This window comes from Aphelocoma coerulescens, chromosome 3 (genome assembly GCF_041296385.1).
Source record: "Aphelocoma coerulescens isolate FSJ_1873_10779 chromosome 3, UR_Acoe_1.0, whole genome shotgun sequence".
Classification (NCBI taxonomy): Eukaryota; Metazoa; Chordata; class Aves; order Passeriformes; family Corvidae; genus Aphelocoma; species Aphelocoma coerulescens.
In genome coordinates, this window is record NC_091016.1 from 125,838,460 (window position 1) to 125,852,738 (window position 14,279).

At 63.3% G+C, this 14,279-nt stretch overlaps 2 protein-coding genes and 3 non-coding genes across 10 annotated transcripts; 2 read left to right on the forward strand and 3 right to left on the reverse strand.

Moving 5' to 3' along the window:
- Positions 1-168: 168 nt before the first annotated feature.
- SLC5A6 (solute carrier family 5 member 6) lies at positions 169-6,259 on the reverse strand. Of its 6 annotated transcripts, none has more exons than XM_069011956.1 (16): positions 6,180-6,259; positions 3,362-3,819; positions 3,209-3,274; positions 3,086-3,137; positions 2,941-3,008; positions 2,696-2,850; positions 2,377-2,517; positions 2,166-2,289; positions 2,013-2,101; positions 1,828-1,940; positions 1,666-1,733; positions 1,466-1,552; positions 1,168-1,352; positions 980-1,083; positions 811-928; positions 169-669 (listed from the first exon to the last, which is right to left on the reverse strand). In XM_069011956.1, exons 2-16 carry the CDS (start codon positions 3,689-3,691, stop codon positions 366-368), a joined length of 2,004 nt encoding a protein of 667 aa, XP_068868057.1. In that variant the 5' UTR covers positions 3,692-3,819; positions 6,180-6,259; the 3' UTR covers positions 169-365. The 6 variants fall into 6 exon arrangements, with proteins under 6 accessions (XP_068868057.1, XP_068868058.1, XP_068868056.1 ...); XM_069011957.1 differs by having other exon boundaries at positions 3,362-3,992; positions 6,180-6,197; XM_069011955.1 differs by lacking the exon at positions 6,180-6,259 and having other exon boundaries at positions 3,362-5,463.
- Positions 6,260-6,285: 26 nt separating this feature from the next.
- ATRAID (all-trans retinoic acid induced differentiation factor) lies at positions 6,286-8,953 on the forward strand. The gene is made up of 7 exons (XM_069011966.1): positions 6,286-6,635; positions 6,972-7,102; positions 7,388-7,459; positions 8,199-8,270; positions 8,343-8,464; positions 8,557-8,657; positions 8,755-8,953. Exons 1-7 carry the CDS (start codon positions 6,570-6,572, stop codon positions 8,857-8,859), a joined length of 669 nt encoding a protein of 222 aa, XP_068868067.1. The 5' UTR covers positions 6,286-6,569; the 3' UTR covers positions 8,860-8,953.
- Positions 8,954-9,999: 1,046 nt separating this feature from the next.
- On the reverse strand, positions 10,000-10,163 carry LOC138108875 (U1 spliceosomal RNA). Its single transcript, XR_011150096.1, has one exon. It is a non-coding gene; the product is annotated as a U1 spliceosomal RNA (small nuclear RNA).
- A 2,270-nt stretch (positions 10,164-12,433) lies between these two features.
- LOC138108876 (U1 spliceosomal RNA) lies at positions 12,434-12,597 on the forward strand. Its single transcript, XR_011150097.1, has one exon. It is a non-coding gene; the product is annotated as a U1 spliceosomal RNA (small nuclear RNA).
- A 1,453-nt stretch (positions 12,598-14,050) lies between these two features.
- Positions 14,051-14,214, reverse strand: LOC138108877 (U1 spliceosomal RNA). Its single transcript, XR_011150098.1, has one exon. It is a non-coding gene; the product is annotated as a U1 spliceosomal RNA (small nuclear RNA).
- Positions 14,215-14,279: the final 65 nt, after the last annotated feature.

A 14,279-nucleotide genomic window follows, 5' to 3' on the forward strand; every position in this document is an offset into this window, starting at 1 on the left:
GTACCCTGTGGGCTCCTGGAGGACAGTGGAGACGCCCCACTCACTGCTCGGGGACACGGGGGTTCCGTGGCCTCCCGGGGAAGCACAGGGACAGCCCGCTGCTGGGGGAGCTGGGCTGCCGGCCTACAGCAAGGGAGCGGGCTGTTCCTTGGGACCCTCCGACACCTGTGCTCCAGAACCATTTATTGGGGGGACACCAAACACAAAGACAGGTGATAGGGGCTGCAGGGGCCACTCGGCACCCCGACAGCTCCGGGCAGCCCCAGCCCTGGAGCGGTGTGTAAGGCACATGGCTGGGCTGGGGGTACCAGACAACGTCCCGGCCTGGAGATGGGGACACTGCTCCAACATCTCCAGCCATGGTCCTAGAGCCCCCTGAAGGGGCAGCCCACCAGCATCACTGCAGAGACCCAACCGCCTGTTACTCGGCACTCCCCAGCTGTCTGTGGATGCCCCACCAGGGTTTGAGCCCCCTGACCGGGGGTGGCCAAGACCCCCATGCTGGGGACCTCAGAAGGAGGTTTCCTGCAGGGTGTAGGAGGGGGCACCAGCACTGCGGATGTAGCCCTGTCCTTCCTCCTCCTCCTCCCCCTGCCGGTTGGGGCCAGGGGAGACCAGGCCATTGGGCACCCCATTGCTCTTCTCCGTGGCATCCGCATGGCCAGGGGCCTGTGGGGACAGAGCAGGGAGCGGGCAGAGCACAGTGGGGGTAGCAGGGGCATGGGAGGGTACCCCTCCATGTCCCCCTTCCATGTCCCCCTCCCCCTGGCGTGCTGGGAGTCTGTCCCTCACCTGGGCAGGGTCACCTACCCCGCAGCAGAACCACTGCCGGATTTTGGGGGGCAGGCAGCAGAGCAGCCATGGCAGTACAGGGGAGATGGTGCGGGGGTCCAGTGCTGCTGCCGGCGTGGGGCCTGGGGATATAGGGCTGTGAGTGGGGCAGGGGTATCACGGTGGCCCCCCGCCACCCCACACTCACCAGTGAGCAGGCTGACCAGGACCCCCACCAGGATAACAGTGGTGGAGTTGTGGGCACTGTACCACATGTAGGACAGGCTGTAGAACCGCTGCAGCCCCGTGGGGCTGGGGGACACAGGGTCAGGGGGTGTGTGGGGCAGCACCTCCACACCCTGCACACCCTGTCCCTGAGCCCCCCATCCCACTCACCTTGGGGGTGCTGATGTGGGGGGCAGCAGGGTGGTAGCCAGGACAGTGCTGAGGTTGCCCACAGTGGGGAGCGCTGTGCTGTTGGCTGGGGGCACCCCCTTGGCCCCTCCTGTGCCTTGCAGGATGCTGCCGATGCCTACCCAGAAGGCCATGACCAGTCCGGCCAGCAGCCCCACGGTGGCTCCCTGGGACAGGGGACAAAGAAGGGCACTGACCCCTGTCTGGACTCAGGGTGCCCCACACCTCCCCACCAACCCACATGGGGCTGGGGGACACTGACGGGGTCGGGGACACTCACTGTGGGGTTGGCGCAAGGGAAGAACATGCCAAGGCAGAAGAGCCCCAGGAGAGGACCCCCCACCATGCCGAAGATGCTGATGGCTGCCTGCGGGGACATGACCTTCAGCACCAGCCCTGTGCCCCTGGGGGTGCCAGAGTCAGGGGTCCCTCACCCCATTTAGGGTGCCAGAGCCAGGGGTCCTGCGGCCCCATGCCTACCTGCAGCACAGGTCCCAGCATGGAGGACACATATGCCATCCCCAGGCATAGCAGCCCGTAACCGAGAGCTGGGGAGGGGAGTGGGGTGTCACGGTGGTGCTGGGGACCCCCCCACCATGCCAGCCCCGCAGCTGCCCCCCCAGCCACCCCCTATCCACTCACCCAGCAGCTTGGAGATCAACGTGGCCCGCGACTCCGATAGCTCAGGGAAGTGCGGCCGTACCAGGTCCTCCATGGTCACCGTGGCCAGTGAGTTGAAGGCAGAGGAGATGGTGCTGGGGAGGAGAGGGAGCAGGAGGGGGCTCGGCCAGGACACCTGAACCACCGTCCCAGGGCTGCCCACTCACCTGAGGGAGCCACTGAAGAGGCAGGCGACAAAGAGCCCGGGCAGCCCCGGCAGGTCCCGCAGCACGTCCATCACGAAGAACAGCACCAGCTGTGGCAGGAGGTCAGTGCAGGGGTTGGGGCAGGAGGGGACAGGGGAGAGGGTCTTCACGCACCTGGTCAGAGGAGCTATGGGTGGGTGCCAGCGGGTGCTCCTGGTTATAGACGAACATGACAAGGCCAGTGAGGCAGCTGAGGCAGAGCACAATCTGCTGGCAGGGGAACACGGCGTAGCAGGAGCTGCGGGTGCCATGTGGGTGTCAGACACGGGGAGTGGCAGGGGGGCCCATCCCGGCCGCTGGGACCCCCAGTCCCAGCCCCACTCACAGCTTGGCCTCCCGTTCGCTGCGGGCACTGAGGTAGCGCTGCACCTGCGCCTGGTTCACCCCGTACAGCGACAGCATCATGAAGATCCCCCCCACAGCCAGAGACCAGAAGGTGTGACGTTCCAGGGGGTTGGGGTCCAGGCTGTGGGGAGGACCATGGTGGGGGGGGTGATGGTGACAGGTCCTCACCGGCACCCCACACCCCATGGGAAAGAGAGTAACGGATGGACGACTACACCACACCAGGATCCCTCTCCCCCACCCCAGGCCGCCCTAAGCGTCCCCACAGCATGACAGGGGGACCCCAGGAGATCACTCACTCAATGCCGGCGATCTTGCCCTGCTGCTCAGCCACGCGCCAGACACGGGCCATGCCCCCCACCCGCCATGCGCCCACCACGATGACGGCAACTTGTCCCGCCAGCATCACCAGCGTCTGGAACACGTCTGTCCAGATGACGGCCTTCAGCCCACCCTGGGGACACACGGTACCCGTCACCGCAGGATGACAGTGCTCACCCTGGCACGGCAGGGGCACAGGGCACCTGTGGCAGCAGGGACTCACCAGTGTAGTGTAGAGTGTGCAGACCAGCCCCATGGTCAGCACCGCACTCCAGAGGTCAAAGCCCGTCACTGGAAGTGGCAGAGGCCATTAATGGGGTGAGGGACAGCAGCCTCCTGGCACCGCCCCCCGCCTGTCCTCATCATACCTGCGTTGAGGGCCAGCGCGGGGGCGTAGAGCACCACTCCCATGTATATGACCTGCGGGGAGGGGAGAGCAGTGCTGAGCCATGCCCTAACTCTGCACCCCCCACACGCCTAGCTCCACTCACCATTTGGAAGATGAAGGTGACAGTGCCGAAGACTCGCACTGTCTTGTTGAAGCGCAGCTCCAGGTACTGCAAGGAGAGAGGTCAAGGCACCTAACTGCAGGGTCCTCTGTTCTCCCCACAACCCCCTGCACTCCCTGCGTCCCCTCTGCTCACCTCATAGGTGCTGGTGATGTGCAGACGGTAGAAGACGGGAATGAAGATGTGCGCTGGGATGAGCAGCCCCAGGAAATAGGAGCAGCCGAGGAACCAGTACTCGGTGCCGAAGCGGAAGATCTCAGCTGGCACGCCCAGGATGGCTACCGCTGACTGGAAGGAGGCCAGCAGGGACAGGGCGACGGGCAGGCAGCCCATGTCACGGTTGGCTAGCAGGAACTCCTGCACCGTGCGTTGCCGGTCGCCGGTCAGTGCATAGAACAGCCCGATGGCTGATGACAGCACCAGCAGCAGTGCGAAGATGCTGTAGTCGATGGCCGTGAACTCCATGGTGAGCGTGTCCCTGCGCCGCTGCCCCGCCGGTGCCGCTGCTGCCCAGCCACCTACGCCCTGCCGGCCTCATGGGCACACCTGACCCCGGCAACACGTCCTGACCAGCATCAGCCTGGCGCTGGCAGCTGCAGGAGGGACGTGTCAGTGCTGCAGGGACCTTCGCTCGCTCTGTCTCAGCCTCAAGGACCCAGTGTGGGGAAAAAACAGCTGGACCCTCCTCCTCCTCCTCCTCCCTCTGGGCTGGGCTTGGCCACGCCTGGGCCGCCCCACCTGTCCCCGCTGAAGGAAACTGGAGCGTCTTCAAAGAGCACAAAGACAATGCCTGCAAAAACAGTCGCACCCAGGCCCCCCGCAGCGCCGGCACCACCAGCCCCGGCAGAACTGGCCAAACCCAACACAGCTGCCTCCGGTGCAGGACAGCTCCAATCCCACCTGAGCCAAACCCAACACGACCACCCCTGGAGCAGGACAGCCTCGAGCTCAGCAGAGCCAGTCTCAGTGGAGCCAAATCCAATGCAGCTGCCCCACAGCAGGTCAGCCCCAATCCCACCTGAGCCAAACCCAACACAGCTACCCCCAGAGCTGAACAGCCTTGAGCCCTCAGTGCTGGTCCCACCCGAGCCAAACCCAACCTGGCCCAACCGCCCCAGCACTGCATGGCCCCACCAAACCCGGCAGCACCGGTCCCACCAGCACCACAGTCAACCCAGCCCAACCACTGCAGCACCCCACGGCCCTGGCGGAACTGCCCCCAGTGCAAGAGCTTGGCCAAGCCCTTGGCAGGGAGCAGAGCCCCTTAGAGCCCCAGGATGAGGACACCCGGGACATAACTACCCTGGCCCTGGCGCCAGCCCGATGCTCTGGGGCCAGCAGGGCACAGCCAGCACTGGGGCAGTCGTTCCTGCAGCAGAATCAGCCCCACTGGCAGCCCCTGGCCCCACAGGACACATGGACGGGGCTGGGGAGGGCATGGAGCTCAGTCTGCACTGGAGAGGAGGGACAGGAGGAGCCCCACATTTTTGTCCCAGAGTGCAGAAGCTGGGCAGGGTGACCCCCACACCACACACCCCATATGGCCAGGGATGGACATAGGGGTGGAATGGACAGAGGGGAGCTGGCAGCCTCAGGGGTTCTGGCATCAGCCAGGTGGAGCAGACACCTGAGCATCCACCGGCTCTGGTACCCTCACCCCTCCCTGTGCTCTGCCCCCGCCCTGGCTCCAGCCGCTGTGGAACAGGAGGGGACAGCTGGGCAGATTGCTGCCCCTGCCTCCCCCCACATGCAGAGGACTGCGGAGACCTGGGAGTGGCAGGTGCCACAGGGCCGTGGATACCCGGCCTTCCTGGCCTGGGAGGGGCTGCAGGCTGTGGGGGACCCTCTCTCCCAGCAGGGCAGAGTTAGGGGCACAGGGAGGACAAGTCTGGACTGGGGGTGGCAGGCAGGGAGTGGCACAGTGCCCGCCATGATCCCATCGTGATCCCTGGAGGAATGCTTGCCTGGGGAATGCTTGATGGGATTAGGCTGAGCCCCTCCTGGCACCCCTGGCACGGCCTGCCTGGGCCTGTCTGCCGCAGGGCTGGGGGCGGCTGAGCTGGCGTGGGGTTCTGCGGTGTCGGCAGTGCTAGCAGTGCCTGGGTGGGGAATGGGGTGAGAGGGCAGTGTCTCTGCCACCCCCAGCCCTGCTCTGTCCCTGACCAGGACACGGCTCCATGCACAGCAGCTCCCGGCCAGGGTCCAAGGTCACATTCCCCCCCATTCCCCCATCCAGACTAAACATGGGAGGTTACACTGTGTTCCCAACGGGCACACAACAGCCCCAGCCTCCTGGATGGCCCCGGCCCAAGGCTCCCATGCCCCACAGGCCCCCCGGTGTCCTTGAGGCTCTGCTGCCTCCAGCCCTGGTGTCCCCACATCCCCATCACCTGGTGATCCCAAGCCCTGGTGTCCCAGTCACTCCACTGAGGCCCTGCTGCCCTCTCACCCAGAGGTCGCAGTATGTCCCCCACAAAACTCAGCAGCCCCAGCTCTGGGCCCCGCTCTCCCAGCCCTAGGGTGCCCCATGTCCCTGGCTGGTGAATCTGCTGCCCCTGTCCCTGCCGTCCTCAGCATGCCTTCCCCGGTGTCCCCGCTCCTCATGCTCCATCACACCCTTCCTTATCACCCCGTGTACTCTGACCCCGCTTGAGACGCCGCTGCCCAGCGCTGCCACCGGTGCCCCAGGCCCTGCTCCCCGTCCTCGGTGTCCCCGCTGTCCTCATCCCGGGGCTCTAAGGGGCTCTGCTCCCCGTCCCCGGTGTTCCCATCCCCGGGTTCTGCTCCCTGTCCCCGCTGTCCCCAGCCAAGGCTCTGCTCCTTGCCTCCGGTGCCCCCATCCCGGGGCTCTGCTCCCCGTCCCCGGTGTCCCCGCCCCCGGTCCCCGCTGCCTGCAGTGCACCAGGTCCCGGCGGTGGTGACCTTGTCGCGGCGGTCCCGGTGCGACACTCACCGGCCGCGGCAGCACGCGCCCCATGTGCCGCCTGACAGCCGGGGCGCCGGGGGATGACGCAAAGCAGGCGGGGCGGCTCCTGCGGCCTCTCCCGCTCGGCCGCCAGGTGCTGACGGCATCACCGCCGGCCCCGCGTTGGGCTGCGGCTGTCCCCGTTCCCCCGTTCCCCCGTTCCCATCCCCATCCCGGCCCCGTTCCCGGCCCCGCCGCGCTCCGCCGCCTCAGGCGGTCACCCCGCCCCGGCGCCCGCGCTGCGGGGGGCCCCTCCGTGGCCTCGCTCGGGTCCAGAGGGCGCCAGGCCCGTGGAGGGGGGGGGGAGGACGGGCACGGACCTGCCCCGCCCGTTCGGGGCTCCCCGGTGGCGCGGGCGTGCCCGGGACTGGCGGGGCTATGGGCGGGTGCGTGCTGCTGCTGCTACTGCCGCTGCTGCTGCTCCGGGCCACCCGTGGGGTCGCGGTGAGCAACGGAGAACGGGGCCGGGGTCACGGAAATGGGGGGCTCCGGTGGGCAGAGGATGTCACGGATCAGAGCTGCCGAGAGGTCAGGGAGTGCCCGGAACGGAGGTCCCGGGGGGAAACCGAGGGTCAGTGAGTCCCCGATCGGGGGTGTCCCGAGGTCCGGGGTGCCCGGCTTGGAGGTGCCCGCACGTCAGGGAAGTCGTGGGTTGCCCTAAGGCCGAGGAGGTTGTCCTTTTCCAGGGAGCGGGCTCGGGGATGCTCGGGGATCTCGGGATGCACGGGAGTCCCGGGTGCCCCGGGTGCCGGCGCTGCCCATGACCCCTGACCTCTGCAGGTGTGCGGGCTCTGCCCGGGGCCGCCGCGGAACGGCTCCATCGTGTCCCGGTTCTGTGAGTCCCGGGGCGACACTGAGAGCGACGGGCGCTGCTGCCGGGAGCGGGGCCTGTCCCCAGGGCGGCTTCTGGGGTACGGGGAGCCCGGGGGAGGATGGGGATGCAGGGGCTGGGGTTGAGTCTGGGGTGCTGGGGTGCTCGGGGGGTGGGGGGTGCTGGGGTGGGTGTTTGGGTTCACAGCAGTGTCAGGGGAATGGCGGGGGTGGGGAATGCCTGGATGGAGCATCCTGGGTGGTGGTGCGGGGGCGGCAGGTACAGGCGGGGGGACCAGGATGGGTGCTGGGGGTCACAGGAACATCAGGGGAAAGTGTGGGGGACAGGCATGCTGCTGTCTCCCCCAACCACTGCCCTTTCCCAGGCTGGACCTGAGCAACTGCTCCCTGCACAGTGTACCCCCGGGACTGGCTGAGGCCACCACTGCCGTCATCCTGTGAGTTTCCCCATGCCCCCTTTGGCCCATGCAAGGAGCTGGGCCAGGCTGGGAGAGGGGGTTGGGGCAGGTTTGGTGGGACATTCCCATGGGCTCAGGCCAGCACAGCCCTGCTCTGCTGGTCCCAGCACCCCAGTGGACAGCGGTCGCTCTCTGCCCTCGTGGCTGGCTGTAACAATCCGCAGGGTCTGGACAAACGGAAGCCACCCTCATTTTTAAAAGGGGAGCCCATCTGTCCAGGCAACCTCACCCCTGTGCTCAGTGGGACCATGGGACAGATCCTTCTGGAGTTCTGTCATGGTGCACGTTGTCACAGGACAGTCCTCCAGTGGGGGCCTGTGCTGGCAGGTGAGACAGGAGCCACACGGTCACATCTTGGCTTTTGCCAAGTGTCCTTGTCCCCAGGTTGGAGAGATGGGAGTCAGGGAAGTAACTCATCCGGACGGCCACATCCAGGGCACTGTCAGGGCTCAGTGTCCAAATGAGCCCAGTGAGCCATGGTGGCCCTCAGGGCATCATGACACCCCAGCTCATCAGTGTTTTTGTTAATGACCGAGTGGTCCCTCAAGCAGCTCCACTGAGACCTTTGAGCCCTGGCTGTAGGGCTGCACCCCCAGGGCCTCTAGTGCTGGGGGTGGGTACATGGGAACCGCCTGAGGCTTGGTGAGGTGCCGGGGGTACCCCTGGTGCCTGCCAGGCTGGGAGTGCCGAATGGGACTGAAGGTCCATGTGCTCACAGGGACTTGACTGAGAACCCCCTGACAACTCTCCCCAATGGCTCCTTCCTGGGCTTCATCCACCTGCAGAGCCTGTGAGTGCTGGGGGGAGTCAGGGGCTGGGGGGGGTGGGTCACTGCAGTGTCAGAGCTGAGCTCTGCCCCCAGCGCGGTGCCACTGGCGCTGGAGTGTCCGGGCGGGAGTGACGCCTGGCAGGACGTGACAGTGGACGGGAGCAGCCGGCTGTGCCAGGAACAGAGGAACCCCTGCAACAGCTCTGTGGAACTCGGTATGGTGGGGGGCTGTGACCCTGGCAGTGGGTGCATGGGGCTGGCAGTGGGGTCTGGCCTTGGCCCCTGACCCCCTGCTCTGCTCTGCCAGCCTGGCCATGTCCTGAAAACTCTGTATGTGCCCCTGACGGCCCCGGCCTCGTCCAGTGCCTCTGTGACAATCCCTTCCATGGCTACAAGTGCCTGCGTGAGGTGAGTGCCTGTGGGACTGGACCTCTCTCTGGCTGCACCCTGGCCAGATCAGCAGGGGCTGCAGGGAGCAGTGATGCTCACTCCTGGTCCCGGGCAGGGCACGTTCCCGATGCTTCTCTTCGGCGGAATCCTGGGCACTGCCACTGTGTCCCTGTCCCTGCTGTTGTGGGGCACCCAGCGGAGGAAGGCCAAGACCCCCTGAGCAGGGCAGGGGACTGTGCCTGGGCTGGAGGCTCTGTAGCTTGGGCATCCTCAAGGCTGCTTGGGATCAATAAAACTGCAGGTCCTCACTTGTATGTCCTTCTAGGTCCTTCCTGGGGGAAGGGTGGGGGATTCAAAGGAATCTACTCCACAGCAAGGGACTGTAAAGTGCACCCTTTATTGGCCCGGCGGGGGGAGCACACAGGGGTTAACACCTCCGTATGCTTGTCCCCCATGTTCATCTTACAGAGGTTATTTATATGTTTACCAGTTTGGGTTCCTCCCTTTTTGTTCATTTATCTAAAAATTATAGTCATAAGGGGTTGGGGTCTTACATAACTTGTGGTTTCCTTATCTTAGGGTTACAAACTTGGCATGCTGTTATTATCTAATACATTCATCACACACCTATTTTGCTAATACACAATTTTACTATTACACACTTTATTGATATATTAGTTATGCTTCATCTATAGTTGTGTATTGATTATCCTCTTATTACATTTTTCTACCCTTTGTGACAGTTCTTCTATTTGTCATTAAAACGGCAGTTAGGATGCGTCTTCCTTTCTTGTTGCTTAGCCCACAGGGGCTAGGTTCTTGTTCTGCACAAAAGCGGGTACTCAGACACATTAGCTCACATTCCATTCCCTTATCATCCAAGTCCGCTCCGGTTTTGTTTTTCTAAGAGAAGTTAGCATTAGGCATAGCATCTCCTATTCACTGATCATCATAGCCCCTTCCAGGGCTAGGATTCTTTTCTTGCAAAAGCAGTGGCAGTCGGGCGTAGCAGCCAACGCCCAACTTTTATTAGTCTATACTTGACACTAAGGTGCTTACGTTAAAGGAGTCCTGTGTTCCATGGGTACGCGGGGGCTCGGTGGAAACGACGGGAGGGGGAGCCATACAAATTCCCACACTCCGCGCTGGCTGCGCGCTCAGGTCAAGGCGAAGGTGAGTAGGAGGAACGTCTACACTGGGACCTGCCCACCCACTGTCACCTCTCCAGCCCCCAGGGGCAGCCCTTGACCAGGAACCGCCGCGGCACCCGCAGCTCTGATGGGAAGCAAGTTTCTACTAAACCCAAACAGGCTCGAGCCATGGTACTTCTAATTTAAGTTCTATTTTTAACCAAGGAAACCAGGGGAGAGCGCGAACGCAGTCCCCCACTACCACAAATTATGCAGTCGAGTTTCCCGCATTTGGGGAAATCGCAGGGGTCAGCACACCCGGAGTGCAAGGGATGAGCCTCGCCCTGGGAAAACCACCTGCCTGATCATGGTGTCTCCCCTGCCAGGTAAGTATGAGACCCCGCCCTCGCCGCCCGCCCGCCCCGCCCGCCGCACGCCCCCACAGCACACGGCCACCCCGAGCCCAGCCCCGCCCCGAACCGGCCCCGCGCTGCGGCGCGGCCCGCACGGCCCGGCCCGCGCAGCGCCCGCGGACGCGCGAGGGCAGCGGCGGCTCTGCGCGGGCTGTGTCCCGGCGTGCCGCGCGGCGCCGCCATCTCATTTGCATGGACACGCCTCCAGGCCCGCCCCCGGCCCCCCCCCGCTCTCCGGGCCGCTCCCGCCGCTCCTCGCATCCGCCCGGCCCCGGCACCGCCGCGGGAGCCGCTGCCCCGAGCCCGCCGGCGCAGCTCTTCCCTCCCTCTGGGTCGGGTTCTGTTCCGAGTGAGCGGCCGATGGGTCAGCGGTCACGATCTCCCGCTGCCCGAGTTCCCTTTTCCCCAGGTACTGCCCGGTGCTGCTGGGGACCCTCCCGCTGCCTCTCGTCCAGACAGCCCGTTCCTCTTGGGCTCCTCTTTTCCCTGGCACAGAAGATTAGCCAAGTGTACGGCGTTCACAGTGGAATTGGTCACTCACGGTTGTCTGTCTGCAGGTCCTGATGAACAACTGAAAACAATTGCAAAGTTTCATTCCAATCTTGAGACATCATTTCCCCCTCTGGAGCCGGATTTTCCCATTCAAAGGCACAGACAAGGCGACTCTGTTCACCCACGGGGATACGAGAGAAGACGTCCCCCACATCCAACACCGCAGAGCCCATATCGGCCCCTGGCTCTGAGGCGAGAAGGGTGTCGGGATTTGGGACAACCAGAAGGACGTCAGCAGTCTGGGCGTTAAGTTCCCGTAACTCTTCCACTTGTCTATCCCGGTGATTTAGGCTTCTTCTCTGGGAGGATTAGAGTGGTAAATTCGAATTGGCAATAACCCAAACGCTAAAAAAGAGCCTATTAACACTTCCAGTTCTCGTCGGGCCTCTCATTTTATCGGGGTTGGTCTTTTCTTGCCAGTTGCACTCCCGGTTTCAGTTCAGCTTTTACCGGAGTCACGTTTCCCTCTCGCCCCGGGATTCCCAGAGCCCAGACCAGTGGTACGAGTGCACCTAAAACTTCACCGGGCATTTCCTCTTCTGCGGGTTTCCCTGGGTGAATGGGCAGAGAATATGCAAACTGGGCAGAGTCCTTAGGAAAAGTTAATTGTGCATTTAACTCGCACAGCAACCCCCCAGCAATGGCAAAGGACACTCGGGGGCGTGTGGAGAAAGGGATGGGGTCATTTTTCGTTCCCAGTCCCAAATTCCATGGGCTGTAAGACAGTCTGAGGGATTTCCTGCCCTGAGGGATTTCCTGCCCTGAGGGATTTCCTCTCATTGCAGCAACAACAAGGCCATTCCTTTTACTTAAAGGTCCCTTACAGCCAGTAACCATGGAAGAAGATATTCTGGTATCCACTAGAAAATCCATTGTTCCATTTCCTAGCCTAACTGGAAACAAAGGATTGGCCAGGGACACAGGAGATGCCTCCGGTCCCCTTCAGTCCAGCCCAATTTCTTCCTCTTCCGATTTTTCCTTCTGTCCATGCTCAGCCCATCCTGTCCGGGACCCGCACCCTGACACTTTTGGAGGGGTGTTAATCACCACTCGCGACCTTATCCCTGAAATACAGCTTGACTTCTGCCTCTTCGCTGTCCCTGAGAACAGATTTGGTAATTTCTTTTGGCTCTTATCCTTCTCTTCTAGTTCTTCCCGTCGTTACAGGCATGGCTTGGGAAATACCCATCCTGTCCGCTCCTTGTGTTTGGCGGAGTTTCTTTCCTCTACCTGGCACCGACTGCCGACATGCATCCTGTTAAACAGCAGCATCCTGCTTCCTTCCCTTCCTGGATCTCGATCCGTTGGGATCTGGATCCGTGCCTTGGGAAGGATCCGGCTGCGCCCGGGAGGAGCGGGGGCCGCTCCGCCGCGCCGCCAGGGGGCGCTGCGCCGATAGCGGGCAGGAGGCGGGGTGGGGCGAAGGCGTGGCCATGCAAATGAGAGCGGGGCAGGAGCGGCGCCGAGCGGGCCGGGAGGCGTGTCCATGCAAATGAGATGGCGGCGCCGCGCGGCACGCCGGGACACAGCCCGCGCAGAGCCGCCGCTGCCCTCGCGCGTCCGCGGGCGCTGCGCGGGCCGGGCCGTGCGGGCCGCGCCGCAGCGCGGGGCCGGTTCGGGGCGGGGCTGGGCTCGGGGTGGCCGTGTGCTGTGGGGGCGTGCGGCGGGCGGGGCGGGCGGGCGGCGAGGGCGGGGTCTCATACTTACCTGGCAGGGGAGACACCATGATCAGGCAGGTGGTTTTCCCAGGGCGAGGCTCATCCCTTGCACTCCGGGTGTGCTGACCCCTGCGATTTCCCCAAATGCGGGAAACTCGACTGCATAATTTGTGGTAGTGGGGGACTGCGTTCGCGCTCTCCCCTGGTTTCCTTGGTTAAGAACAGAGACACGCGCTGGCAGTTCCCTGACGGCCGGAGCGCCGGGCTCTTTCGGGCCGCTGGCGCGGCTGGGCGGGAGGAAAATTTCCCCACGGAGGCTCGGCTGTTGTCGGGAGATAGAATAGGAGCGGCCGCTACACCGGACAAGTGCGGGGTCGGCGGCGGGGGTAGCCCCGTCCCGCTCCCGGTGCGTGGCTCAGGCGTAGCCGGGGGTCCCGAGGCTGGCCGGCGTGCCCTCCGCAGACAGGCGCTGCCGGTGCCCGAGGAATTCCCTGCTGGAATTGGAGAGCGGTTCCCAAGGGGGCTCCGCACTGCCCTGTCTGGGGCCGGGATGATCCCGGCCTGTTCCACCCCATGGCTGCAGACTCAGGCAAATACCCGGCGGAGAGCGGTTCCCAGCGGCTCCGCGCGAGGGAAGAGGCGCAGAGATGCTGGTCCCGCTCGCTGAGCGCTGTCCGGGTCACACCGGATCGAGCCCGTGAGTACTGCCGGACTTCCAGCGGCGCGAGTTGGACGCATCCTTGTGAAACGTGAGAGTTGATATAAAAGGAAATTCGTCAGCTTGCTTGCTGAATAGACAAAACTGTGAACAATGTTATGCTTAACGGTAACAAACGAGATAGCACAACAAAGGCTTTTGGCTGCAAATATACAAAAACCCGGTCCGAAGCAGACGAGTGGCAGAGCGAACAAGAGGAGCTGCCAAGGAAAAGTTGACCAGAAGCCAAGGCAAGACAGCTTCGGAATAACCACCAGAAAAGCGTGTAATGAGCTGTTTATGATACAAGATAGCAGCAGAGACCACGAAATAACGCAAAACCGATAGGCGAGGTTATTCAAAGCATTTTTAAGAAAATGTAAATGATTTCTTAGAAATTAAATGAATAAACTTGCTGTAACTCTAGCTAAGGGGAATAACTTCGTAACCAAGGCGCACATGAAAGGCAGGAGTTATCCCTTATGCGCCCGGCATGCCGCAATAAAGAATACCTGCTCAACACGGATGCAAAGGTGCTGCCGAGTTCTACTTGTTTTCTCTGTATCGCTTGTCCAAACCTGAGCTGGACTAATTCTCTCCGCCCGTCCACCCCACCGTCAGGGTCGGTGTGCGAAGCCGGCCGGACGCAAACCCGAGTCCCGCCGTCCGCTGCAGCCCGAGCGCGGGGCGGGCCTGGGCCGCCTGGGCCCGCAGTCGGGAGCCGTGAGAGGCGAAGCCCGGCTGGTCCCGCGGGGCTCCGCTTTTCTGCCGCTTCTGCACGGACGGGACAGCGACGTGGCCCAGACAGGCAGAGCCTGAGAGCGCCTCTGAGACCGCAGAGCGCCAGCGGAGGAAGAACGATGGCAGCGAGAGTACGGAGCCATCAACAGGCTTCGGGAACCAAACAGAGCGGATACCTGAGAGCGGTTCGCTTTATCTGTTCTTTGTCACTCAGTAAAACCAGGGGAGAGCGCGAACGCAGTCCCCCACTACCACAAATTATGCAGTCGAGTTTCCCGCATTTGGGGAAATCGCAGGGGTCAGCACACCCGGAGTGCAAGGGATGAGCCTCGCCCTGGGAAAACCACCTGCCTGATCATGGTGTCTCCCCTGCCAGGTAAGTATGAGACCCCGCCCTCGCCGCCCGCCCGCCCCGCCCGCCGCACGCCCCCACAGCACACGGCCACCCC